Genomic DNA, 27,429 nt, shown 5'->3' with positions numbered 1-27,429 from the left:
ACGATCGTGTACCAAGTGTCTCACTGACCTGTATCCCTGGCCTCTAATCCAAAAATTGGTAAGGTATTCAGTGAGCCCGTAGAATTGGACCCTGCCTGTGCCCCTGCTTCACTCCCTGCCCTCTGCCCCAGCGCTCCTCCTCTCTAGTGAGAGTGTAGAACAACTTCACCACCAGGCTTACAGAAGGCTCTTCATGGATGCATGTGTGGTTTCTTTCTTGGGTGCCAAGTAGTCTCTGTTCAGTTTCCTTCCTTCTAATGGCTCTGGAGATTCCTTGGTGATGACTTTTCTGGGTCATCTCCTCGCCAAGTTCATCACTTTCTAACCTTCATGCACACTGACTAGAGTTCTTAGCAGACTGCATGCATGGTGGCTGGAACCTGAGTGGATAGCAAGGTTCTTGGATCCTTAGCTGTGACACAGGACACATGGGGAAGACTGTCAGGACTGTGTGCAAGCTCTGGACTGGATGCAGGCCTGGAGCTGCTCTGTGATGCTGTCTGGTAGGGAGTTTAGGAAGCTACTATTCAGAGAAGAGACTGACTCCAATGTGAGGACCATATAAACTCTCCCCTAAACTTGAATTTGTTTGAGGTTAAGAACTGCTTGGTTAATTTAGACCTAATTATGCCTAGCAAATAAAAGTTCTCATGTTTCCTTATTAAGTGCATACTGAATGCAAGCCACCATACTGGGCAATTTATGCACATGCACTCAAATATATTTGGAAACAGTTCTGTAAGGGAAGCTATTATTAGGAGTATTAATGGGTAGGTTGAGGCTTGACCATAGAGCCTGGTCCTATTCCCAATCCCACATGATTTTACTGATGGCACATTCTGCCTTCAAACCCATGCCACTCAATTTCCAATGCATCTCCACCTGTTATTCCATGAAACTCAAGTGCAATTAAATGACAAGAATCATAAACTACCAGCATGAGCATTCTGCAGGCAAGACTCTGCCATGTACTGCTTCTGCGAGCCAGCCACACAGAGGGATAAAACGCAGCGACAGCCTCCGCTGAAATAAAAGCCATTTATAGGCGATAAGATGGGAGAAAGTTTGCTGAGCAGGGGGAAAGAGGAGCGAGGCTCTGGGGAGAGAGCGGGAACCAAGACCCAAGAAGAACTTGGCCTGGGGCAGCTGGTGCCTACCCAGTGCCAAAGAGCCTGAATTGTTTTTAGAAGCCTGTAGACTCTGAAAGAAAAGTGTGCTTTGACAATTTTAAGAACTGTATTAAAGAAGTTAAATTTCCTCCCCCTTTTACTTTGAGCAAAAGAAAAACCAGGTAAAATACAGGGAGAAGAGGTCGGGCACAGGCCAGGTGTGTACCTGCTTTGTGTGAAGGCTGCTCCCCTGGGAGAGAGCTTGGGAGGGGTAAGCCGATGCAGGTCCTTGTCCAGGAGGGTATGGAACCAAGAGGAATGGGGTCCGTGATAGTGCCCTTCACTAAACAACAGGGTGAGTACTGATAAAATCCTTCCTAGCTTTGTGCTTCCTCATCCAGCAGTGTTATTAACAGTAACACTAGTATATTTGTTATTTATTGTTGATAAGACAAAATAACCTACCAAAAGTAGTTTAGGGCAGGAAGGGTTTGTTTAGGCTTACAGTCCAAAGGTGCAGTCTATTACGTTAATGGGAGCTTAGCAACAATGACTTGAGGTAGCTAGCTGGTCACACAACATCTTCAGTCAGGAAACAGGACATAATGCATGCTGGTACTCAGACAGCTTTCCCCTTTTAACACAGTCTAGGAAATCCAGCCTATGGAGTGGTGGGCTCACACTTAGGGCGGGTCTTCCTGCCTCAGTTGACCTACTCTAGAAACTCCCTCACAGATATATCCAGAGGTTCATTTTCATGACTATTCTAGATTCACCTGTACTCAACATCACACTCAATATCACAATTACCTTTGCAGGGATCTTACGAATCCTGGCCAACTTAAAGCTCAGTGGCTGGTATGAAATGAGCACAAAGAAAGAGATGGCCTTATAAATAAACTTTCTATACTACTGCTTGTCATAAGGAGGCAGATACTGGCAAGGAGACCTCTTTTTGATGGGAAGAGTATCTAAGGCAGGAGATGAAGAGTTAGGTACAGAGGGCCCAGATTTAATTTAAACTCTGTCTCTAAGCAGGGCAAGACATTTCTCCTTCCCAAAGTCCAGCCGTTCTATAAAACTGGTAGAGATCATATCCCCTTACCACCAGCAATATGATTTAGCCAGTGACATACTGTTGGGCCCAGAGCTAAAGACACACGTGCTGAAGGTGAGAGATTGGACCTTGTCGCCTCTGAGACTCTGTCTCCAGTTGCCTTGTCTGGCTTGTCAGGAAGGAGCACCACATGGATGAGCCTGGATTGGAGGAGAAGGTTCTGAGATGGGGCCAGAAGCCAAGGTGCTGACAAGCAGGGACCTAAGTAAACACTTGTATAAGATACCCTATGAGAGTGCTGAGGACCCTCCCAGCTCACATTTCATTACAGGATGTGTTGGTTTAAGCTACCTTCATTAAATCCTGTTCTTGGAACTAGACACTCATCACGGAGGAGACAGGTTCTTCTCCTAGGAGGTGGCAGATGTGGCCATCTTTGTCAACCCATCAACCTGCAGTCCGTACCTCTAATGGTACAAGGATTGTGTAGGATAAGCCCACTGGCCTGAATCTCCTGATGAAGACTGGGCAGTATTTGTGCCTACCTCATGTGTCAGGAAGCAGGAGTCACAAATGACACAGGAAGCACTGTGCCAGGCCTGTAGGGTAAGTGAATGTAGGAGAAAACCAAGGGCTGAAAGGGTTAAGCCACTTGCTGAAGCTGCTCTAGGCAACAAGGTTTTCCATTATGGCTCTGTGACAGACAGAGGCCACAGCTCTCTAAAGAGGTCCCTGAACATGAACTTCTTGGCTACCGTGGGTTCAGGAAATGAGGCCTCCCTTGCTTGGCCTCACAAATAGTTTTTGAATGGCTCCTCTCAGTGAAAGAACCCTTGGAAGTGAGGTTACGGAGAGATATCACGTGCATAGTGTGGGATGAGTATTGCTATCTGTGTGCACACTGACTTAATTTAATGGTGACATATCTCACGCAGATGCATGTTAGTGTCTCTGTATTTTTAGATAAGGGAACTGAAGTAAAGTTACGTGCCCTGCCGATGCCATACAGTAGCCTGTAGCAGAAGTACTGGCTTCCAGAGCTGAAGTGACAGCCAAGGAGACAGTACTCACATTCACTCACACAGATATGCACACACACACACACACACACACACACACACACACACACACACACACAGAGAGAGAGAGAGAGAGAGAGGTACATACACACTCTCACACACAGACACAAAACCAAACACACATACTCACAGATACACAGGCACATACCCACTCAGATACACAGACACATATTCACACATACACACACACACACACACACACACACACACACACACACACACACACACAGAGTCATGGAAGCTAGAGATGATGGTGAGCACAGAATCCTCTGCATGCCTATAATAAGACCTAGGGTGGCTATTGCTCATTTCACACACTGGTGAGTCAGGACCATGAGACTCAGACACCAGCCCTGGGTTCAAGGTTTAGCCTGCTTCTTATCACACTGTCTCCATTTATTTTGGTAGAACAGGTTGATGCAATTGGTCTAAAATTATAACGACTAAGTAGCTTGGCCAGGATTTGAACCCAGATCTATCTGCTTCAGGGTTTCTCCCCAGCACAGGACTCTCCTATGTCTTTCTGCATGAGTCCACATACATGTCTGACATCAGCTATAGCCACAAGGATGGACCTATGACTAAGGAGGATGAGATCAAATGAATCCTGTGTGTGTGTGTGTGTGTGTGTGTGTGTGTGTGTGTGTGTGTATGCACAGGTGTGGAGGTAGTACACACACACAAGCATGAGAATGAATACAGAGGTCAGAGATCAATATTGTCTTTCTCCCTTGATGGCTTTCAACATTTAGTTTTTGAGACGCAATTTCTAACTGGACCTGGAGCTCACTGATTCTGCTGCACTGGCTGGCTAGAGTGCCCTTGGGATTCACCTGTCTATGCCCTCCCTCTCCAGCCCCCCCCCCCACGCCCCCTCCCCCCGCCCAGTGCTGGGGTTACAGATTCATAATGTAGCACCTGGCATTTTACAGGAGTGCTGGGGATTGGCTTCAAATCCTCATGCTTGCACAGCATTTGCCTACTGAGCCATCTCTCTAACCCCCTTCTCTCGGGTTTGTCATCATTGTATTCACAGACAACTGAAGAGCACTCAGAAAGCTCAGCTGAAGCTATCTCTACCTCCCCCCGGCTGTGGAGTTTCATTGGGGTTTAACAGTGCAAGACTCGGGTTATAGACCCATCGTAAATTAGCTTTTCGGCCACATAATGAACAATACAAGGCAGCGTGGCTTTAAGAGGACCATTTATTATATTGCAATAAACAGAGCTATATAAAGAGAATTATTCCTGAGACTCTGCACATCTGTGCTCACAATCATGTCTTTACGTGAGCTTTGCAAACAGGGATAAAAGTCCAATTTAGACAGTGCATTGAACAGCAATTCTCCATTCAGCACGAAAGGTAATTCAAGGTATTCTAAAGGCATGAATGCGGCATGGGTCTCATTTTAGAAAAAGGTCAAAGCCATCTCTCTTGATCATGATCAGAACTGTTAATCTATACCATAATGAGCTGGTTTGAGCTTTGCAGTGTGGAGCGGTTGGTTGGACAGTGATTTGAGGTAAGTCTCCTTTCTCCACTTCGCAGAATTCGTGCACTGCCAAGCGGGCACTTTCCTATCTCTCTGTCATATCTAGCTAAAAATCGTACCCATTACACAGTAGGTGTGCTAAAGTGTGGTGTGAATTGGAAAGGGGGATGCTGATTAGTTTCTTTCAAGGGGTTTGTATTGAGTAAATGACTTGTTAGATGTGTATAAAGCCTACTGGTAACAATACTGTACAAGGTAGTCCAAGTGTGTTCTCATTTAATCCTCTTTTGCGGGTCTAAACAGGGCGGTGCTTATAGAGAGAAGGTTGGTAATGTATTATTCTTTGTAGAACCGGATGCCCTATCATGTGGCTGTCTGCCTGCCCATCCATCTATCCATTCATCCGTCTGTCTGTCCATTCATTATCTATCCATCCATCCATCTGCCTGTCTGTCCATTCATTATCTATCCTTCTGTCCATCTGTCTTTACCAAGCAGGTGTAGTAGGCCAGGCCTATGTTGAGTCCTGGGATTGTATCCACTAACAGACACACTTGCTACAGCATAACCATGGTAATTGCTGTCCAGTATAAGCACTAAGCCAGAAAAGAATTGGGGGGCAGATTTCAGAGGACCTTAAAATCCATACTGAGCTCATCTTTCATTCTGAGGAAAGGACAGAGCTAAAAGGACAGCCTGGCAGGGCAGGTGCTTCCCCATGACCCCTATTCTTGTAGCTCTCTCAGGCCCCCTTGTGGCCTTGCACTAGATAAGTCTCAGTAAAACACATCTGGAATCATAGGCGCTACTGTCAGTGTTGATAAACGACACTTGCTATCATTTCACATTGAATGTTCCTCACAGGCTCTTATGCTACACGCTTTGCCCTTATCTGGTGATGATACTTTGGGATGTTCTGGAAGCCTGGAGAGCTGGAACACAGCTGGAGGCAGCAGGTCACTGCTATGGTTTGAATGTGTCTGCCAAAGGCACAGGTGTTAGCATCCTGTGCCCCTAGCTAGTTGTGCTATTTGAGCAGGTTGTGGGGCCTCTAAGAGGTAGAGCCTTAATGGAAGTAGTGTGTCATTGTGGGTGGGCCTGGGGGTTTATAGCCTGTCCTCACTTCTTCTTCAGGCTCCCTGACTATGTATTTTGTCACAACAACCAGGCAAGTAATCAACACTGCCACTGTGGACACACCCTGTGAGTATCCCCGCCTCCTCCCTCCTGGCTCTTGCTCTACAAAAGATGGCATGCCCTAAGCAATCCTGGAAAGAACTTTCTGAAAAACTGTGATCCGACACGAATCTTTCCTCCTTGAATTCATTCTCTCATCATTCTGGTTAGAGCTATGCAGAAATGCCCAGTACAACACAGTTTAGAATCCCAAGGCTGAACAAGGGGAGGGTGTAAGTTTTTAAATTATCTGCTCACCAAGAGGAAAGGCATCAAAGATTAGAATGTAAGGGCAAGGAAGAGGAAATGAGTCCACAGCAGGAGGAGTTTGCAGTTAGGGCCACACCCCCACCAGTGCTGAAAGGTTAAATTGTAACAGTCGAACCCACCCTCCACCCTCGCCAACCCTTTCCCCGGTATTTACCAATGGAACAGTCGTGTCCAGTCCAGCTTGGGTCACAGTTGCAAAGTCCTGTGTCTGGGAGGAAGGTTCCGTGGCCTGAGCACTGGTCCAAGCATGTGGCCCTGGGTGTCTCGCAGTTGGTGCCTCCCCATCCCACAGAGCAGTGGCACTCGCCTCTGACACAGACACCCCTGCTGGAACATGTGGGGTCCATGCAGTCCACTGTGACAGGGAAGGAAGATGGTACAGTGAGTATTGGGACAGCAGTGTGAGACTCTTGGGAAGGACAACACTGTTAATCTGTCCACTAGGGGAGGTAACAGGTTCAGTAAAGAGTAGGATTTCAGTGAATGGTGGACCTGAGTTCCCAGTTCTCCAAGACTGTTTCGTCACCTGAAAAATGTGGCTACAAGTCCCTGCCCTTTGGCTTGTGAGGTAAACTGAGTATTAATGTCCAACAAGCATCAGCATGGCACCCAGAGCCTACCATGTTTGCAAAAACTGCAACGAGGGAGGAGGAGTCTCAGATGGGGGAACTAGGGTTCAGAAGGACACACAGATAAAATCGATCAGAAAGGATTTTCCTCTAATGCGTATGTGTGTATGCACCCAATTGTGCACATGTGTGTGAGTGAGCACATCTCTCTCTGTGTGTGTTGTATGTATATACAAGTCGACTAAGAGCAAGATGCTGGCAAGATGCTGGGTGCCTTCCTCTACTGTTTTCTGCTTTATTGTATTAAGATAGAATTCTTCATTAAATAGAAGCTCTGAGCTTTCTAACTATGAAACAGACACCGTCAAGAATCCCTACCATTCTGACTGCTACAAGGAGCCAGCAGTGACAGTGAGGGTCAGAAGAGACTATATGAACTATAGCATCAAAGAGGGTTATTTTTACATCCTCTCAGGACTTTGAGTAGTGAGGCTTATGCAAACTATGTGTTTGTCTATAATTCAAACATTCAAATGTATTAACTAATTTCATTTATAATCCAGAATATTTGACTTTTATACCCAGACCTGGAAACCTGGTCTGGGTATAAAAGAGTCACAGGCACAAAGGGGCCGAGACTTTATGAAAGAGAGCATTCTGGGATATTTGTTTTGAGGACCAGACTGTGGAGCCAGCTCTTTTGCCACCTCATTTTTAAAAGGAATTTTACTTGGCAATCTCAGTGGTAAGTGAGAAGGCCAAGGGACCAAGAGTAACTAGCTTCTAAAATCACAGTAATGACAGTAGCAAAAGTTGTCACTCATTTAGAAGCTTGTCTGTGCTACTCTTGGCTATTAAGCCTTTTATGTAGCTCTATTTAATCTATTATTTTCATTAAATAATTTTTCCAAGGCAGCACAGAAGGAATTTACATTTCATCCTCTCTCTCCTGTCTAGATTGCTTGCTATTTTCTCTTATAATCTGACTGGTTCAAAAATACATTTGCGCATATATGCTCACATAAACACATGAAGTGGTTTAAAAATAGAAGCCAAATCAAAACAGGGAAGGAAACAGGACAGTGTGGGGGATTAATAAGGCCCAACGAAGGCAAATGACTCTTCTCTTATGGTCTCCAGACACCATTTAACAACGGCTAAAGCATGACCTGCTGAAATTCAGGTAATTAAAAATAATAAAGACAACAGCAGTGATAAATTCTCATGACGGGCCTCAGATCCCGGAACCGCAGAAGGATTATTCCAGCCCATTAGACTACTGTGGCAATTCCCTTGGTTCAGAGAGCTTTCCAACTTGACAGCAAACAACTTGGCAAATCCTACGAAGAGACCTAGGAAAGCATTTCCCATCCTGTGAATGCCTGGCCCCAGCTTTGGGCTGACCCTGCTTCCGAGGAGCCCAGGGTGCCCTCAGGGTGGATCCTGTACACATCCAATGCTTGAGTGCAGCCTGGGAGGGTATCAGTTTTGGTGAAGTGTACTTGTCATTGCAGACCTGTCCTTTCATACACAGAGGGACCGGGGAACCAGCAAAGGGAACCCCATAGTCTCAGGAGAATAAAGACTAAGATGAGCTAATGAGAGGCCTTCTCTTTAAGAATCTGGTCTCCATGCTTCCAGGTGACCTGAGAAGCATAGGGAAGCTCACAGAGTTCCGTGTGACAGGGACAAGGAGCTCCTGGCACCCGGGCTAGACTTGATGAATGCCATTGGCCCTGAGCTCTGATCCTCAACTGAGGGCTGTTACCTGTGCTACAGTAGCCTTCTGCCAAGGAGGCTTTGAGTGGCCTGGGTCTGCCTCCTCCTGGGCCTGTGGGTGACAGGATAGTTCCAAGGATAAAACTCTCTTCTTCCCTCACACCGAGACAGCCTCATGAACATGGGTTATCTCCTGGGAGCTATGTGTAATGCAGGAGGTACCAGCAGGCCTGCGAGGGAGTAGGTGCTTGGGAGGTGGGCTAACTTGGTTTAGATTCTTTCTAGAAGGCATACCAGACAGTCCCCCTTTTCTCTTTCACAGAGCCAAAATTCCTTGCAGAAGCTTAGCTCATTAATGGAGGACGGTGCCCACACGGCCAGGCTGCAAACACAGGCTCCCTACTACCCCAACCCCCAAATGCTCCATGCTTCAGTGACCACACAAGCCACTAGATGCCCTTCAGGACTGGGAAGGCAGCGTAGTCTCACTTTTCACTCCAAAAGATCTGAGTCTGCACTCTCCTGCCCCTCCCCTGGTCCCCCTTCAAGCCTCCTGCCTTTGCCTTCTCTCAGGCTTTAAAAAAAATATGGAGCTATAAACTTCAGAAGGAAGAGAGAGAGAAAAAAAGTAAGCTTGTTAGCTGATGTTTTATAAACGGGAAACCCGTTAGCCGTGGAGCCCAGGGAGGAGGGGGAGGAGGAGGGAGGAAGGAGGCCCCCAAAACATTATTATAAACATGAGACTGTACAAACACGTTTTAGCAGAGAACGAGAAATAATAAAAGAGATCAGTCCCAGATGGCCCTCTTCAGAAAGGAGAACAGGAGGAGGAACACTTCATTTCAAATGGATAACGTAAATCAGAGCTCTAAACGTTACTTCTTTCTCTTTGAAAAAAAATATCCCACAGCCGTGGGCCACTGTCCAGTGTCCTTCTGTCTGGAGAATGCCACATGGACATGCTCAGGTGAAACATCCCACTGTTCTAATAGGAATCTCTCCTACTAGACCCTTCTGCGCAGGGTCTTCACCTCACGTGATTTAAGGAAAGGGAATTAAGGAAGATCCTCATGTCCTGCAGGCTGCCATCTTCCTTCAACAGCTACCGGCACCTCCAAAGCTAAGGTCTGCACCAGTACTCAGTGGCTCACTGAAGGGCTATAAGTAACAGAGACAGGAAATGCCTTTCAGACATTGATCCCGCCTGGCTTCTTACTTTAGGTCTGTTAACATTCTCTCTTTTAAGAGAAAATGGTGCTGTAAATGCAGGCTCTCTGTCACATACTAAGTGGGTTTAGAAGACTAGCCTTCCTCGGAACCTCTCTGCCCCACTGGGGAAGGAGCCTCGGTGCTGGCTGGTAGGAAATAGGAGGTGGTAGCAAGTGTATCCATTGCCCATCGGCTGCAAACGGTAAAGCCCATCCATTTCCAAACCCTGGGTGAAGGAGGCCGAAGCCTGGCTGTCCCCGAATAACGCTACTGATATAAGAGCCACAGTTATGGAGCATTTACTAGGTGTCAGCCACCGAACTAAGTGCTTGATATGGGCTATTTCGTTCAGCCCTCACAGTGGCCCCCTGGGGAAGGTAGCCTGGCTTTATGGAGGAGATGGAGCTAGGACTCAGAGCTCTGTCAGATTTCAAAGCAGGAGTCTTTGAAAGCCATTCCACAGAGCAGGTTGGCCTCTACCTTAGAGGCAGGCTGGCTGAATCTCACCTTCCTCGCAGCTCTCGCCCTTGTAGCCGGGGTTGCAGATGCAGGTGCCCATGATGCAGGTGCCATGACTGCTGCAGGCCACGTCAATACACTGGTTGGTAGGCACGTCACATTCGGCACCCTTCCAGCCACTGTGGCACAGGCACCTGCCCTTCATGTACTGGCCGTTCCCACTGCACAGCACGGGACAGGATGCTGAAGAGACAGTACCAAAAGCCTGGGTGAGTCGCTTCCCAGCACCCTGTCATGGGTGTCTCTTCTCTTCTCCCCTCCGCTCGGCTGATCACACCGGTTGATTGGTAGTGAACTCCCCTGTGTACCCATCACCCACTTCCCCTGCGATGGTTCATTGCAGCTTAAGCACCTCTGGGGTTGGAAGAGAAGGTGTGTGGCATGCGGCTGGGGGCTGGCACGGGGTGCTGCTGGCTTCTCTGGCCTCCTCTGATTCAGATGGAGCGCCCTGGCTGCCAGGAGCTTCAGAAAGGAAACTGCCATCTGTTTCTTATTATCAGTAGAAAAGATAGTATCTGGGGCTCCTGGCTGCCTGCTTTGCCTCTCCCGGCACTCTCCTGATAGCCCTCTGTTGTCACCACTCCCCCCCCACCCCCCCCACTGCATCACCACTAACTGTTGTCTTTAACCCTGGCTTCTGCTTCCCTTGTCTTCCAGGTCCCCATTCCAGCCTCTTACATCACAGCCCTCCAACAAAAAGAGCTGAGCCCAACTTAGCTCTTTGAAGTATCTTTCCATTCTGTCTCTTAGTATCAAGGTTTTGGGATCATCTCTATGAAGGGTACTATCTAAAAATAAGCTATATTGCATTGTGGTACAAGTGCTCACCTGTCTCACGGTGAATACAATAAGGCTGTTTTATACATGACTCTTAACCTGGAGTGCATGCGTCTGAGATGAGATGGTAATTCTCCTTAGAAGGAATGACTAGGCTCTCTCTGCACTTCCTTTGCTGGGCCCCACCTGGTGTCTTTTCTTTTTAGAACACTCAGCAGGCAATCGCTGTGCTTCCCAGCTTGGCAGTCTCAGGGCAAGCCTATTTCATAGTAGCTAAAGTAGGCGGAGTCTCCAGCACTACACCCTAGGAGGGATTTGTAGGATGCTATTCCCTTGGCCTTGGAAATCATTTCTGACTTTTGTTCTTGAATTCCACAAGCCTTAGACTCTGGTTCTACCCCATTTCTTCTCCACCTTTCTGAGTGGATATTCTGCCTGCCTAGCAAAGACAGCCACACTTAACCTTGCTGCCTCTATTCCAGGTATTCTAATGCTGTTTTATAACAGATGGTTTACTCTCTCAGAATGGCCTGAGAGCACCAGGCCTGGGCAGTGGGATAAGCCTAGTATCGAGCACAGGACAACTCCTAAATGGACCCAAAGCCAGAGGTTTCTGGGTAGAGAGATGGAGAAACCCAGACAAGAGGCCATTTTGGGCTTTCTCTGGGGAATATCAAATTCTCAGGACCACAGATCTCAAGATGTTTCCTTCTTCATGTTTCTAGAACAGAAATGAAGGCCCAAAGCACACAGTAGGTCTCAGGTAGCCTTCAGGTCATCTCAGAATTTGTTGCTGTCTTTAGCAGTATATATGGTGTGTGAGAAGCTATGCCAGGCCTCCAGGATCTGCTGGTGTCTTAGCTGAGATTCTGTCTGGGTTGTGTAGAAGTGGAAGGGGTTCCATATGCTTCCCATCCACAGGCCAGAGAGGAAGGGCGGAGAAGGTGCTTGACAGAGGCTGATGGTCCCTTTAAAGAGGGAATCAACTTCTCAAAGGGTCCCTCATTGCCTCCCTCAGTACCCCAGGAAGGAACACGGTCCTTCCAGTCCTGACCTGTCCATGTGTGTTACCCATAGCTGGATAACAAAGACTGACAGGACTTGGCTCTCTCTACCTGCCAAACTGCCTTTGTCAGGCCACTGAAGAATTGCTCTTGTAGTATTTCTTGGGTACATGAGGAGGCAGCGTGAGTCCTAAGTTCCTTTTGAGATGTGCACCCCAGCTAGCCATAGGGTCTGGGAAGCAGTTACCACTATGCTCATGTGAATGCTTACCTCGGCCACAGTCAGGGCCCAGAAAACCCAGGAAGCAGTGGCAGGTCCCGGAAATGCAGTCACCGTTACCATAGCAGTTGCTGGGGCAGTTATCCACTGATTCTGGAAGAGAAGAGAGGGAGAGCTGAAAGTGTAGATGGCTTCATGCTACAGAGCCCGGGGTCAAACATGCACACATACTTTTTGTTTTTTCTTTTCCTTTCCTTTCCTTTCCTTTCCTTTCCTTTCCTTTCCTTTCCTTTCCTTTCCTTTCCTTTCCCTTTCTTTCTTTCTTTCTTTCTTTCTTTCTTTCTTTCTTTCTTTCTTTCTTTCTTTCTTTCTTTCTTTCTTCCTTCCTTCCTTCCTTCCTTCCTTCCTTCTTCTTTCTTTCTTTCTTTCTTTCTTTCTTTCTTTCTTTCTTTCTTTCTTTCTTTCTTTTTTTTTAAGACAGGACTCAAGCAGTCCAGGGTGACTTTGAATTTGCTGTGTAATGGAAGATAACTTTGAAGTTTGGATCCTCCTGTCTCAATCTTGGGATCACAGACGTGCATAACCTCAACCCACTCCATGAAGTACTGAGGATGGGACCCAAGGCTTTGTGTATGGTAGGCACGCGCTCTATCTACTGAGTCACCTCGTCAGTCTCCGAGCATTTATAAACCAAACGGATCTTCTTCTTCTTCTTTTTTTTTGTTTTTTGTTTTTTGTTTTTTGAGACAGGGTTTCTCTGTGTAGCTCTGGCTGTCCTGGAACTCACTCTGTAGACCAGGCTGGCCTCGAACTCAGAAATCTGCCTGCCTCTGCCTCCCAAGTGCTGGGATTAAAGGCGTGCGCCACCATGCCCGGCTCAAACGGATCTTCTTTGTTATGTGTCAGTGCTGCAGCCACACACAGTTGGGAGGAAGCGGTATGACCTGCGAGCGGTGGTTATCTGTAGTTCCATCGCATGAGCGCACAAGTGAGCCTTCATCTGGCTCTGTTTTCCATGAATCCATCCAGCCTCCCCTCCCCCTTTCTTCTCCTCCTCCCCCTCCCCCCTCCCCCCTCCCCGGCTGGCTCTTCTATGGCAGTCTGTGGGTGAGCGTTTAGCATTCTCCACTCGCTGATTTATTCACCCGACAGCCTGATTGATCTCTGTGAGGTGAACCTGATGCTGTGACTCTGCTAATAAGAGCTCTTCAATAGTCCTCACTGACTGCGGGAGAAATCCATGCTCTGCCGAAAGGCACATATTCCTTTCCTTCTCTCCCCACTCAGCCCCATGCCCAGCCATGGAGATGGACTGTTAACTTCCTCTGACTCCCCGAGTCCCTCTGACAAATACTCTGCGTGACATGTCAAGGAAGCACAATGGATTTCAGAAAGATTTTAATAAAAAAAATTTTAAGCAGTTTGTTGCTCTAATTACTAAATAGAGTATTTACAGAAGTCGTCATTTGTCAATAATGTGGGATACAGGACAGAGATACAATTATGCCGAGAACACCGGCTTGGGGCCATGGAGTTCCATAAACCTCTCTGATGTCACCATATCTGACAAGTATAAGTATGGTTGTTCCCATTTCATTAGAAAGAAAACGCAGCCAAGAGAGATAAAACAATTTGCAGGAGGCCACAGCTACTAATTACAGAGGCAAAATTTGAACACAGGCTTTTGGCCTCCAAACTTAGCATCCTTCCATGATGCCATACTCTTTAGAGCCTGCAGGAACTCCCGTCACAGCAGAAGCCAGGGCCCTGAAGCAATGCCCTGAGAGGCAGGGAAACGAATGAAGGGCAGAGAATTCTAGAACTTTCAGAGGTTAAAGGATTCCAAATCACCACTAAGCTCAATGTGCTCACTTAACAGAAAAGAAACCTAGAGGATGGGCATCGGTTCCCAAGGTCGCAGAGTGAGCTGGGAGAGTAAGAGTTAATGTAGAGGAGAAGAGTTAGAGTCGGGAGTGCAAAAAGAACTGAGGAATCAGTTTGCCGTAGCTCACAGGAGTCCATCAAGAGACCAAGACTGGGGGATGAAGAGATGGCTCAGCCTCAGTGGTGAAGAGCATGAAGTAGCGTTTCAGAGGGCTACTGCTTGGTTCCTAGTACTCACAAGCTCCTAACTGCCTGTCCCTGCAGCTCCGGAGGATCTGGTGCCCTCTTCTGGCCCCTATAGGTACTGCATTCATATGTACACACCCTCCACATATATTATTTAAATTATTCTCAGAACGAACAACTAAATAATAATAATAATAAAAGCATCTATAAAAGTGACAATGCCATTTCAGACTTGAACAGTGACAAGTGACTTGTCATTTGGTCAGCAGCATGGCAGAGAAAAAAAACATTCTCCCTGAGGATAAGGGGGCATGTATTGGGCTCCAGTCTTCCAGTATGACCAAAACCAACTTTCTTTCCCTCTCTGAACCCTGCTTTTCTGCTCTCTATGATGAAGGCGATGGCACAAGTGACTCCCGGGGACTGCTTCCTGTTCTAAAATAGCAGGAATTATAGTGAGATTAGTTGGAATGCGAGGGCATCAAAACATAAATGCCGCAGAGTGCTCTGGGATGTACAAGGGCAACGACTGGGGGAGAGGGCTTGAGCAATAGCCTGGGACCCAGAAGAGGAACGGGAGGTATGGATGGAAAGGGCTTCCTCAGGGCTGGAGGGAGGCTCAGAGGCTAAGAGCACACACCGCTCTCACAGAAGCCCCGAGTTTGATCCTTAGTCCATGAGGCATCTTCTCTAGGCCTTGTAGGGATTCACCCGAGAGCAGAAGCCAGGGGCTGAGCAAGGCAGGCTTCTGGGACAGCAGGGTCACCAGTGAAGGCAGCAAAGGGGCCAGTGGGAGGGGAGAACATTCTAGAACTGCCTGAACTTGAGTAAGAGACACCACTCCAACATGTGGCCTCCCTCCAGGGCTAAGTGAGCTGTCTGGGTTGTGAGTGAGTGAGACTTGTGGGTTCTGAGCATCTCTTCGCCTGGAAAGGCCCACGTCCCGAGGTGTTTACATCAGTACTGGCTTCCTAAATACATTTCTAAATAAACGTCACTCAGGGAATTCCATTCTGAATTTTGTTTTAAAATCCAAGAGTCTGAGTAAAGTTCAAGGCCAGGTGACTTTCCCTTTAAGCTACCGTACACTGTACCGTGGGAGGGCCGCCTCCTCCAGCCCTGGTGCAGGAGCCCAGCACAGAGAGGCAGAGGGCTGGTTTCTGGGTCTCCTTGTGCTCTGCAATGGCTGGGGGCCATGGGCGTGGTGGGCCTTCCTTTTCTTAGCTCCTCTGTGATCATTCTTCCCACAGCAGCTGTCCCTGTTTGCAACTTCTGTTCCTTCTTCCAGAGCTAATTCTAAAGCCCTAATCTCTGAGAAGACTTTTTGGCAGCGTAAGCAGACCAAGTCCTTATCACTATGGAAACACCATATCCTCAACGTTGTTGACCATGAACCTTGGAGTTTAGAAACGGACGTTATTCATTTGCGTATTTACCCTGGAATCGAATCCACAGAAGGGTCTCAGCCTACTCTTGATGCTATCGCTGGAAGCATTCACTCGATGGTCTTCCAGCTCTAAAATGCTTCCGCTCAGTCCTTCTCAGCTGAAGGCACAGGTATCCCTCCAATAGACACTGACAACTAGCTGTACTCAGCAGGATCCACTTGCAGATGGCTCCCATACACTTTCAAGACTGATTTACGAAGTCTGCAAGCCTCAAACCTGCTTCTCACCTGCCAAAAGTCCTCCGTAGTGGCCAAAGTGAGGAAAACACATTTTTTTTTCTGGGACACAGTCTAGTGTCAGCGGCTAAATCTGACAGAACAGAAGCCTGGCTTCTCAAGGATTTGTCCTGGGCTGTTAGTTTTGGGGAAGGCATAGTTTTAAGAAACAGAGTTTTAAGAAAATAATTTGAAGATGGCAATGTGAAAGGGAAGGGAGCCATCTGGAGAATATTTTGCTTTTGATAAAATGTTTATGTGGATAGAATTTCTTCCATATAAAGGAACTTTAGCAACCTGGGCTTGACCTGAGATCCCATGAATATGGAGCTGGAGAGAGAGCTCAGTGGTTAAGGTTACTTGATGCTCTGGCCGAGGACCTGAGTTCAGTTCTCAGCACTCACATGATGGCTTACAGCCATCCATAACTCTGATTCTAAGGGATCCGATGCCCTCTTCTGGCTTCTGTGGGCACTGCATGAATAAAGTACACATACACAGGCAGACAAAACAGAAACACACATTTTTCTAAAATGCAGTTTAAAAAAAAAGGTTAAGATCCCATGGATATCAAGTCTCCACTGACCACCTAGATATCTCTGTGCTCAACTCTGGGGTCTTGAGAAGTGTGACCTTGATTTCATAAACCTTGTGTATGTTCCCAATCAGTGCTGGGCGAGTCTCTGCCCCTGCGTTCTTTTTGCTCTGCTTAAAGTTCCCACTCCAGCTGCTTTTGCTTAGTAGACGGTGCACCTTCCAATCTGCCTGAATTGGAATTAAGAATTCAACTGCCCGTGAGTAACTGATTTTCATAATTGAGTGTAGGGTAAACTGGAAAATGCCGGCCTTTTCTGCCTTGGCTTTTTTGTTTTTCTGTCAGAGCAGTGGGCCCTGATAGGAATGGTGACTTTCAGGAATTTGTTTTCCCTCCCATCAGTCTTGGAATGTGAAGCTTAAAGGTTTCCTTGCTTTTCCTCTGGACATGGGCTGTGAGTGGGAATATCCTGTGGATGTGGAACACAACATTGCTGAAGACACCAATGGGCACCTTCAGAGGAAAGAAAAGAAAAAGTGTCCCTTCCCCTCACCCCCAGCAAGGAGATTTTGGAGGGCATTAGTCACAAGGACGTGGGTATTTCACTGCAGGGCTCATTCTGTCTACTGATGACTTCTTACTGGAACTAAATCCTTGACATGGCTATGTTAAGGAGAAGTAGGTCACATGTGACACTGACGTCCTTTGAAGGCAGATGCTTTAGAAGTCCTGCCTGCATTTGTTCTTTCTATTTTTCTGTTTTCTAAAGCCCCAAAAGCCACTGGGCAGTGGTGGCGAAAACTTTTAATCCCAGCACTCAGGAGGCAGAGGTAGGAGGATCCCTGTGAGTTCGAGGCCAGCCTGGTCTACAGAGTGAGTTCCAAGACAGCCAGGGCTACACAGAGCAACCTTTTCTCGAAAAACAAAAACAAAAACAAACCCCCAAAGCTTGCTCTTCCAGGCTCACCAAGGGAACTATTGGCTGGAAGATAACGAGAACAACTCAGGAGCCTCCTGTTTCCCAGAGCCATCATGATGGAAGGGCAGGGGTCATCTCCTCTGCCAAATCAACCATGTATAGGCACAACGGGCACATTTGCTTGAGATCCCAGTCTGAGCAGGCAAACCCCTGTGACCCTAGGAGAACTGTGTTGGATCCTTCACCAAGGACGAAGAGGATCTCTCTGCATCCTTAGTTCCACGTTGTCTCTGTGATGTGTCTGAGCCTGTGGTTACTTCCATTTTCTTCCTACTTCTATGTCTCTCCGTAAGTTGTAAAGGTAGGTGCCAGAAACTTGAGAGAACTTGGCTGAGGAAATGAGGTCTGCCTGACACCCAGACAGTGGTCCAATCGTCTGATGACTGCTTCTGGCTGCCGTTTCAGATGATGACAGCTAATGCTGTGAACAAGATGGACCCTAAGACATGCTCTTGACTTTAGCTAGTGAGATTTACACCTGCTGCATCGCCTCTATTCCTGACAAAGACTGAGCTCTGTTTATGATAAAACAACCAAAAGCAGACACAAAACAGCCACAATACTATTTAACTCAACCTTAAGTCCAGGTTGAGGGAGGACTCTGAGAGACTCTCCTCATCCTTTTAAATGAACCTACAAACACATAACCAGACAGTCTGACTCAAGCCTTATAATAATTACAAAATAGGTGTCATGCTCAGTTATTTTAGAGACTTAATGGAGACTGGAAGCTAAAGTTACTAGCTCGAGTTCACATGGCTAAGACTGTGACTCTGGTAAGTGAATCAGGTCCTGGGAACTGCTGTATGGCCTGGGCCAAACATGGAGTTTGGAACCAGGCTGTCCCTTATGACCTAAGTGTCTTTGGGGAATGGCATCTCTCCAACCTTATTTGTGAAGTGGGGTTAGTAACAGCATCTACCCCAGAGAGCTATCACAGAGAATAACAAACAGGGCCATGTTGTGCATGTAAAGTGGCTGGCCCAGAACCTAGCAGAGCTGGTCTTTAGGCTCTAAGATTCACACATGTCTTCCATTTGTGAACTACAACAAAACACTCAGTTGGTCTAATGAATCCAAATAAGGAGATGTGGGTTATTGGGGGTAAACACACACACATGCAAAACATACAGAAACTCCCCGTGGTAAAAATGAGAACGCAAACAAGCCGAGTTCCTGGTGTGCAGGGGGCGGGGTGTCGGGGTGAATTTTCTCCCGGGGAAAGCACTGTCAAAGCAAATTAAACCTGTCGTCTCCCCGAAGCCCCGACTCTGGCACACTCGTGCCAACACCTAAAAGAACTTTCCTCCTGTGCTTTCTGGATTGGCGCTGGGCAGGCGCCAGGTGCTGGAAAGCTGTCCTGTGGCCTGTGAGGTGTCAGTCCCTGTAGGCACCCCAGCTTTCTTTGCAGATGATGGAACTCAAAGGTCTTCAGTCTGCAGCCGTCTAGGTCAACACAATGACAAAAATTTGACAGAGCCCCGTGACAGCCTGGGCTGGATGCCAGCTCCACGCTGGCATTTGAGCTGGGAGACCTGTTTTCAGTCAAACCCAGAAGTCTACCAAACCACTACAGAGATGCTCTGAGGAGGAAAACGTCTAGCAGACGGTATTCCCTGGATTCTATGTGTCTTGGTTCTTCACTCATTATTTCTTTGCAGGGAGTGGGAGGTGGGGGGACAAATTCCATTAGCAAGATGGTGAGGTCCTTAAAGACAGACATCACATCTGGTCTCCCAAAGAGTCTGGTGAGGGCTAAACACAAACCGAGATGGTCAACAATGCTTACTGTATGACAACTAAGCAGGAACACGATGTGGGAGAGGGGGAGAAGGACGGGGAGAAGGATGGGGAGGGGATGGGGGTCAGAGACTAAGGAAGGCAGTGACAAGGCTGGAGAGCGTAGGTAAGCAGTCAGTAGAGAAAGACCCTCTCTTCTACCTGGGCAGCACTCAGAATGAAGGCAGTGCAGTCTGTCAGACTTCACTGCATTCTCAGATTGTATTTAGAGTTCAGACGTTCACATCTGGCAGCCACATTGAAGAGATAAGATAAACTGGGGCATGACCGTGGAGGAGCAAGGAGGAAGATGAGTGGATCAGGAGCTACATTGCAAGGAAGAGGTTCTCGAAGGGATTGAGAACTGGGCTCAGGCAGTATGACCTGTGTTCCAAAAACATACGTTACGTGAAACAGGAAGGAGACTTGCTTTGACTTAGCCAGTGAGGAAGGACGCTCTAGAGTCTTTGGAAGAACTACCTTTGTAAGTGTCAGAGAAGAACACTACCTGCTCGATTGGGTTGTATTCTACTTATGTGAAAATATCTAACTACTGAGGACTGAAGGCGGGATGAGTACACATCACCTTTCAATTGATAGTAAATGATATCATCCTTGATACAAAGCTGGGGTTGGCTGAATGCTCGATAGCCAAAGGACTAAATGAATGGCTTAAGGCCTGTGCCTGTTAGTTTGTGCCAACGTGACACAAACTAGTCACCTGGGAAGAGTGAACCTTAATTGAGAACTTGCCTTCATCACATTGGCCTGTGGGCATAGCTGGGGGACACTTTCTTGATTAGTGATTGATTCAAGAGAGGTCAGCTCGCTGTGGTTAGCTCCAACCCTGAGTAGGTGGTCGGCTCCCCATCAGTGATGTAACCTGTAGGCCAATAAGCCCATTCCTCCCTATGTTGCTTTTTGTCATGGCCTTTATTATAGCAACAGAAAGAAGCTAGAACAAGGTCAAACATTTTCAATCTCTAGATATATTTAAGGGAAGGATATACTAATGACGAGTGGGATCCTTTGAATGAGGGATTAAGGATAAAGCCTGAAACTTATGGCATGAACCATTGTACAAGGAACACGCTTGGACAGAGCAAGAAACTTGGGCTCTCTTCCTGCCATCAGAGTTTTTAGTAACCTTGACCAAGCCTCTTCCTGTCTCAGGCCCTTTCTTTTAATTTCCAGCATTTATTGAATTGGCTCAGCAAGTCTTTTCTCTGGCTTAGGAGGTGTTCTAGAGAAGGTGACAGCTGAGATGGTTTGTTAAGTCTAGCCTTTGAGACCCTGTGAGTCAAATCCAGATGGCACTACTTTGGACACTATACAAGTCAATGAAAAGGCCGAGAAAGCCATCCTGATGTTTGTAGTTTGAGGGTGGAAAGGACATTTGCTTCTTTCAGGGCAGCTCTACAATCCACTGGAACTCTGCACTCACTGGCTGCCTCTCGATGAGCCTGGCCTTTGTTCCTGGCCTTGTTGGCAATGGCTTTCTCAGGTGGCATGGGCAGGCTAATCACTCTGGTTCCATAATGTTCCCTAAAGAAAACGACATGTGTGCTTTCCTGCTTTGATTGAGAGCATATGCTAAAGAGATCCTGAGAGGCAGGCCAAGTGCTGACAAGACTGACCAGGGCAATGGGACAAGGGATCTGTAGGGGACATGAATTGTCAGTGTTTAGAGAGGGCTTTCCTTCCTGGGATCTTTCACCCACAGGTGCTTCTGGCAACCAATGCTTCGTTCAAAATTTTTCCAAAGCAGCAGGCACATGCTGCTTGACATCATCCTTCCTCTGCCTAGAGTTGTCAGGCCTAGGCCAAGCATCTCATGCAAGGAGAGCCCATTCACAAGCTGAACCCTGCTCTGGGTCTCAGTCTACCAGGACTCAGTCTGTAGTCTGCTGGATCAATCAGGTTCTTGCTTTTTCATAGCCGAACTACAAGGGACCGACTAGAAAGGATGGGTAACTCTCAACATTTGCTGGCCTGACAAGGCAACTGTGGTTGGCAACAATTAATTTTATATTTCAAAACAGCTGGCAGAAAGGACTTTGACTGCACTCAACATTTGTCAAAGAAACTATGAGTGTCTGGAGCGACAGAGAGACTGATGACAATGATCACACATTGTGTCCGTGCATGGCCATGTTCCACTGTAGCCCTAGTGGGCAATGACTGTATGTCGTCTAAAACTGAGAATGTATTTTAAAGATTGGAAATGTGGTATTTGGTGGAGAGTGCAGAGGTTTAAAGATAAGAATGAATTGTAGCATTTGGGAGGTAGAGGCAGGAAGACCAGAAGTTCGAAGCCATCCTTGGGTACATAGTAAGTTTGAGGGTAACAAGACACCCTGTCTCATGAAAACCAAACCAAACCAACCAAACAAACAAAATCAGAAAAGGAAAAATATATGGGAAGAGAGGACACAGAAAGGCCATGATGGCTAAGGGGGGACCCAGTTAAAAGGAGTGTTGTTAGTCCAGGGTGCCAGGCTGTCAGCTGAGGGAAGTATATGGGTGAAGCTCTGAGGAAGAAGCCAGAGGGAGGACAGGGTCCTGTTTTCTTATATAGGATATGCAGGTGCATCCCTCACGCATAAGAAAAGGGAAGTGTACACTCCCCCATTTTATAGAAGAGAATATGCAGAGAACTTGCTTGAATTCCAGAAGCCAAGCGCTAGACTAGTATTTAACTTGGCTTATTCTACTCCCCATTCCATAAGGGGAATCCTGCACAACTGCCAATGTCACTGTTGTTACCTCTAAACTCAGCTTAGTTACCGAATCAAGACTGCCTAGAAGACATGCACAGCCTGGTAAATTCCAAGGGGAGACAGTTTGGGGTTTTGACCATTTACAACAGTTCTATCATTCCAGGCTCCAAAGGCAGCAGGAAGCACTCACAGGTATATTCCATATAGACACAACAGAGATCCACTCATTCTCCAATCAGATATCAGACTAATCAGAAGAATACTTCCAGGAACCCCCAAGCCTGGTTCTTGTTCTCCGGAAGCACTTAGGTGTGTTGGGTAGTTTGTTTGTTTGTTTGTTTTCTGCTTTGAACTGTTTATTGTGGCTCATGGTTTTAGGAAGCATTCCATCTTTAGTGAGGGAGTGAGCAAAACAATTCAAATCATGGCAGCCAGAAGAGAGAGAGAGAGAGAGAGAGAGAGAGAGAGAGAGAGAGAGAGAGAGAGCACTCGCACCTGAAATCTGGATCTCTCCTTTTCCCTTAATCCCCCCCCCCCAATTATGGCTTGGAGCCACCCATGTTCAGGGCAGTCTTGCCCATTAGGAAATCCTCTCTGCAAACACCCTCATCGTCCTCACTACATCCAAATGTTAGTTTACTCCTTGGTGACCACTCACCTAATGCCAAATGTATGCCTGGTACAGAGGTCCTTAGGAATATCAGCCTGTTCCTACGTGAGTGCGAGAGTGCAGCCATTTTCAGTCTTTGGTGTGTGTCAGCCACCTCAATGCTTTTTGTTAATACATAGAGGTCCTGGGCTCTACCCCTTAAGCGTTCAGTGTCATAGGTCAAAGGTCAAGAGGTAGGAGCCCAGGTGGTGCTGATGCCTAAGACCTGCAAGGACTGCACTTTATACCCAGGCGTGTGAAAACAGGCCGGAAGTGGCGGGAGGATGCTAGCTACACAAGGATGCAAGAGAACTTGTGGCCCAGTTCCAAAGAGGAGGGCCTGCTCCCCCACCTCCAGGATCTGCCATGGGAGTAGCTTCCAGAGTAGATTGCCTTTTGAAATGCTAAGCAGCTCAATGGGGGCCAAGAGCCAGATCCAGGATTTTTTTAATTTTTTTCTTTTTTTGGTGCTCCCACGCAATGACCTGCTAATCATTCTGCCAACTTCATGTCAAGCCCATCTTTGGGACAAATTACTTAAGAACTCATCTTTTTAAAAGCTCAGCTGCTGGCTCGAGATTTTCATCTAATGAGCATCACTTTGTGTTGAATTATTCCAGGACGGGGAATGCAGGAACAGAAACAGACTCAGAGGTGTGTGTGTGTGTGTGTGTGTGTGTGTGTGTGTGTGTGTGTGTGTGTAGTGGGGTGGGGGAGTGGGGAGTTACTAGTTATTCTCCAATCATTTATCCTAGGTTAGGCACCAAGCCACTCTCTGCTGCTTATAGCTCACACAGAAAACCACATCTCCCTCTTCCCTGAGGTCAGTAAAGTTATGTTGGAAGATCCATACAACTAATTGGCACGGGATTTAAAACCCACCTTTGCTTGGGTGGCTCTGGAGCCTCAATGGGAAAGAGTGCTTGCTGGGCAAACCTGATGCTCTGAGTTCAGCCCCCCTGCCCACCCCACCCCCCAAGCCAGACACGCTGGCACAAGTGTCTGTAACTCCCATGATGCTCCACTGGGGGAGTGGGAGGCACAGACAAGAGAATCCCAAGAATCTCTAGGACCAGCTAGTTTGGCTTCAGCAAGGAGACCTTGTCTCCATCAAGGAGGGAAGGTAAACCCACATTCCTACCTCCTCTTATGTGCACACAGGAACACACACATACACACAACAAAAATTCCCCCAAAACTAACCAACTGAATCCCTTGCTTAAAAGGTAGGGCTGTCCACTACCTCTGCATTACCTCTGGCTCGGTTCTGCCTGGCCTTCGCTCTCTAGCCCCCTCCCCATTTTCACTCAGCCCTGCTGTAGCAGGCAGAGCTGTCAGTCTGGAGTTGAGTCTCTTTCTCACCATCTGGAGCAGGCGTCACCAATGGGACCCCTATGGACACATTGTACAATGTTTTTCAAAATTTGAATCAGGTGCCAGGATTTTCCAACGAGGAGATTTCTGAGGGAAAAATCTTAATGCTGGCTTTTGTTTTAAAACTAGAAGCAGTGAGATACGGTAGAAGTCTGATTGCGTTTATGGCTGGTCCAGGCCCTGTGGTCAACCACGGGCACTCTCAAGTTTCCCAGTCTGGTGTCACCTACCTGGTCCCAAGTTTCTCAAAGGCCACGGGGCCAGTGCCTCCCACAGCTGCTTGCTTGGGTGCTGCAGTCACATACCATCTGCCCTATCCTTCACTGAGCATTTCTTTGAATTGTTGATTTTCTGAAGCAAATTTATTTAAAACAGAAAATTTAATATCACTATGAAACAATGACTTGCTATTCCTAATTATAGCCAGTAAACCATGATTTCTGAAACAGCCTGAGTTCTAACAGAATCTCGAGAGCTACATTTTAGGAAACACTAGGCAGGGCAAGGCCCACTGCCCTTCCTACACAACCTTGTTTGGACTGGGGTCTAGCTCTGCTATAGAGTATGTGTTCAGCATGCTTGAGGCCTGGGTTCACTCCCCAGTCCCCGCACAAAATCAACTCAAGCACATCTCTTTGCCTCAACGGTCTGCCTGGTGCCCTCATCACGCTGCAGACCAGGTATTCCCTATAGTCCTGCCTCCTGAGGTCACTCGCCTTCTCAGGAACAGCCAGCACTGATAAAAGTCCCTATCAATCCCGTCTTTGCTTGGCTTAGCTCACACTAAGTTTATTCCTTTTTAAAGATTTATTTTAAAGATGGCTCAGCGGCTGCTCCTTTAGAGGTCCTGAGTTCAATTCCCAGCACCCATGCGGTGGTTCATGACCATCTATAAAAGGACTAGTGCCCTCTTCTGGCATGCGTGTACATGCAGCAGAGCAGTCATGCATAAAATAAATAAAGGATCAACAACAACAACAACAACAACAACAAAAGATTTACGTTTATTTACGTGTGCATGTGTCTGTCTGAGTGAGTTTAATCTCACGTAGTTACACTTGCGTGGGCTTTCTCAGAGGCTAGAAGAGGGTGACAGATCCTACGAGCTGGGGTTATAGCAGTGGTGAGCCACCTAAAGTGTGTGCTGGGAACTAAACCCAGGTCCTCTGGAAAATCAGCAAATGCTCTTGATCACCAAGCACTACTCTAGCCCCCGGACCTAATTTATACCATGTCCCTTCCCTGAAGCATTGAGATGTCCTCTAGAAAGGCTAGGCTCTCCTCGTCCCCTGATGTCAGTGTACATCATCCTCTGCTTGTCTTAGGTCTCTATTGTGCTGTCACTTACAAGCTCCGAGGTTCACCCGTGTAGACGACAAATCCCTGCGAAGGCAGGGGTCCACCCCCACTTCTCTGCCGCCCCATGATTTGTCCTGAAGCAGTGCTTGTTAAATTGTAAGCAGCAGAGCATAATGATAGGTGACGTCTTCTGGTGTCTTGACCTCGTGGGCAAATGGCCTTTCTGTGGGGCCTAGACTCCTTGATTCCTTGTTCACTTCTTGTTTTTAAGGTTTCAGTCTGCCAACTTTTCCCCAAACCAGTGGCTTCACTGTCAGCCCTGTTCCTCTGGACCAATTATATCTGGCTAGACATGGAACCAACCTTTTTCTCTCAAGACAGCAGTAACTAACCACGTGGCAGAAGGGTCTCAGTCCTCTATTTCAGTAGGAGCTGTCAACATGGTTTCCATGAATTGTGTCCTTGAATTACTTCTGTTAGGACATTACACATGAAATTAATTAGCAGGATGGCGGGATTCTCTGCCTCTGGTGGACTTTTCTTTACAATAATTATAATGTGTGTTGGTCAGTCGCACAGTGATTTGAACAATCATTCTTACTTATTACTAGGTAACACTCAGTATAATAATTTGGATCTATAGCTATAGGCCAGGGGCCAAGCCAGACCTCTGCTCAATACCAAATCCTATTAGAGATCATGGCCGTGTGCTTATAGGTTTATGTTCAATATTCTATAGCTTTCCCAGCTACCTAGACAGCTCATTCTCTCTGCCTCAAGGCAGACACCGCCGCATGGCAAACACAATCGCTACACATCTCACAAGGAACTGAGAAGGAGCCGCTGCTCTGGGAAAGTGTAGAGAACCTTCTGGTTACTTTTGACCTCTGACAGTAGCAGGACTTTAAGCTGCTGTTGTCCTGGGCTGTAGTTCAGATACTGGTCTTGCTTCCAGAGGAAGGTTGTCTTGTGACCTGCCTGGTGACAGGCTGGCCTTCTACATGGCAGGACTGTCTATTTTGTATCCAGGAAGAAGTTGGGGGCAGCTCTAGCTTCTGCGGTGAGCACTTTGTGTGCCTGGGTAAAGAGCAGCCTTGGGCATCCTGCCATTGCCTCTGGTGGGCCAGCCTTCCTTTAGCCCTTTGTTGCTTCCACTTGCCCAAAGCACCCAGGGGTCAGCAAAGGTCCCCAGCCTCTTTGCTGATTCTCTAGTCATTCCACAGCTCTTCAGGCAGAGCCCTGTCTCTAGCATCATTTGGTTGCTCATACAGAGAGCACTCCAGTTTAAGGCTGAACTTGGCTGATGCCATCAGATGAGCCCTGACTGGAATCCCAGCTCTGACTCTCACTACTAGCTGCTCTGAATTCTGGGTTTCTCACTGAATATCTTCTGGGCAGTTGTGGAGTAGAGAGGATACAGCACACACAGCCCTCAGGAGGGATTGCTGCGGCCGCTTCAGTGGTGGGACATAAAGGAAACTAAGTCAAACAAAGCAAAACCACATGTTTGTGCCGAGCCAAATCTATGCAGTACAGTGGAAAGTTAGTGGGCTTTAGAGCAAGACCCTGGGCCTCTAATTCCATGGTGCCACCCACGGGTAACCTTGAGTGGGTCACTTTTCTGCTCCACACCTTGGTTTTTTCAGTACTTCAGTATTTTTACTGCAAATTCAAGTAAGTGTAAAGTTCCTGACCTAAGCATCGCTCCTAGATCAGTAACTGACCAGCTGCGGCTAGTGGCCACGGACCCTTCTTTGTAGCTGACTGTTGGCTGACCTCAGCTCTCTGCCCTTCATCAGGGCCCCCAACACACTGTGTGTGCGTGCAGGTGTGTAGGCTTTATGACTCCAGGGGAGAGCGAGCCTGGCTGCGGGCCTGGGAAAGCAGCAATTAATGCTCCCACACTGTCGTCTCCACAAAGAGATGGCTTATATGTTTTAAGACACAACTGAGTCATGGGAGATCGTGTTTCTTCCACCTGCAGGACACACATCACACTGGGATGGGCCCACACTATGGCTGCTCAGTTCTCTCTTCCCTACAGCTCTGACCTCTCGGGCACCGACAGATATTTCATAGACACAACTTCCTATTCCTGTGAAAGATGGCTTTCAAGGGTCTAATCCACTGGGCCTATCTCATGAAATCTCTTACTTCCTG

At 47.3% G+C, this 27,429-nt stretch overlaps 1 protein-coding gene across 26 annotated transcripts in view; it reads right to left on the bottom strand.

The window, feature by feature from the left end:
* Window positions 1-27,429, bottom strand: part of Tenm4 (teneurin transmembrane protein 4) — a 739,850-nt gene that overhangs the window by 126,736 nt on the left and 585,685 nt on the right. For all 26 annotated transcript variants that reach the window (NM_001310762.1, XM_006507806.4, XM_030242547.1 and 23 more), the window contains 3 exons: window positions 12,253-12,354; window positions 10,189-10,383; window positions 6,339-6,539 (listed from right to left, as the gene is read on the bottom strand). In NM_001310762.1, the coding sequence (NP_001297691.1) occupies window positions 6,339-6,539; window positions 10,189-10,383; window positions 12,253-12,354 (498 nt within the window). The remainder of the gene's footprint in view (window positions 1-6,338; window positions 6,540-10,188; window positions 10,384-12,252; window positions 12,355-27,429) is intronic.

Source organism: Mus musculus, chromosome 7, assembly GCF_000001635.26.
Source record: "Mus musculus strain C57BL/6J chromosome 7, GRCm38.p6 C57BL/6J".
Classification (NCBI taxonomy): domain Eukaryota; kingdom Metazoa; phylum Chordata; class Mammalia; order Rodentia; family Muridae; genus Mus; species Mus musculus.
Note: the sequence above shows the minus strand (reverse complement) of the source record. Positions and strands in the feature narration are given on the sequence as shown.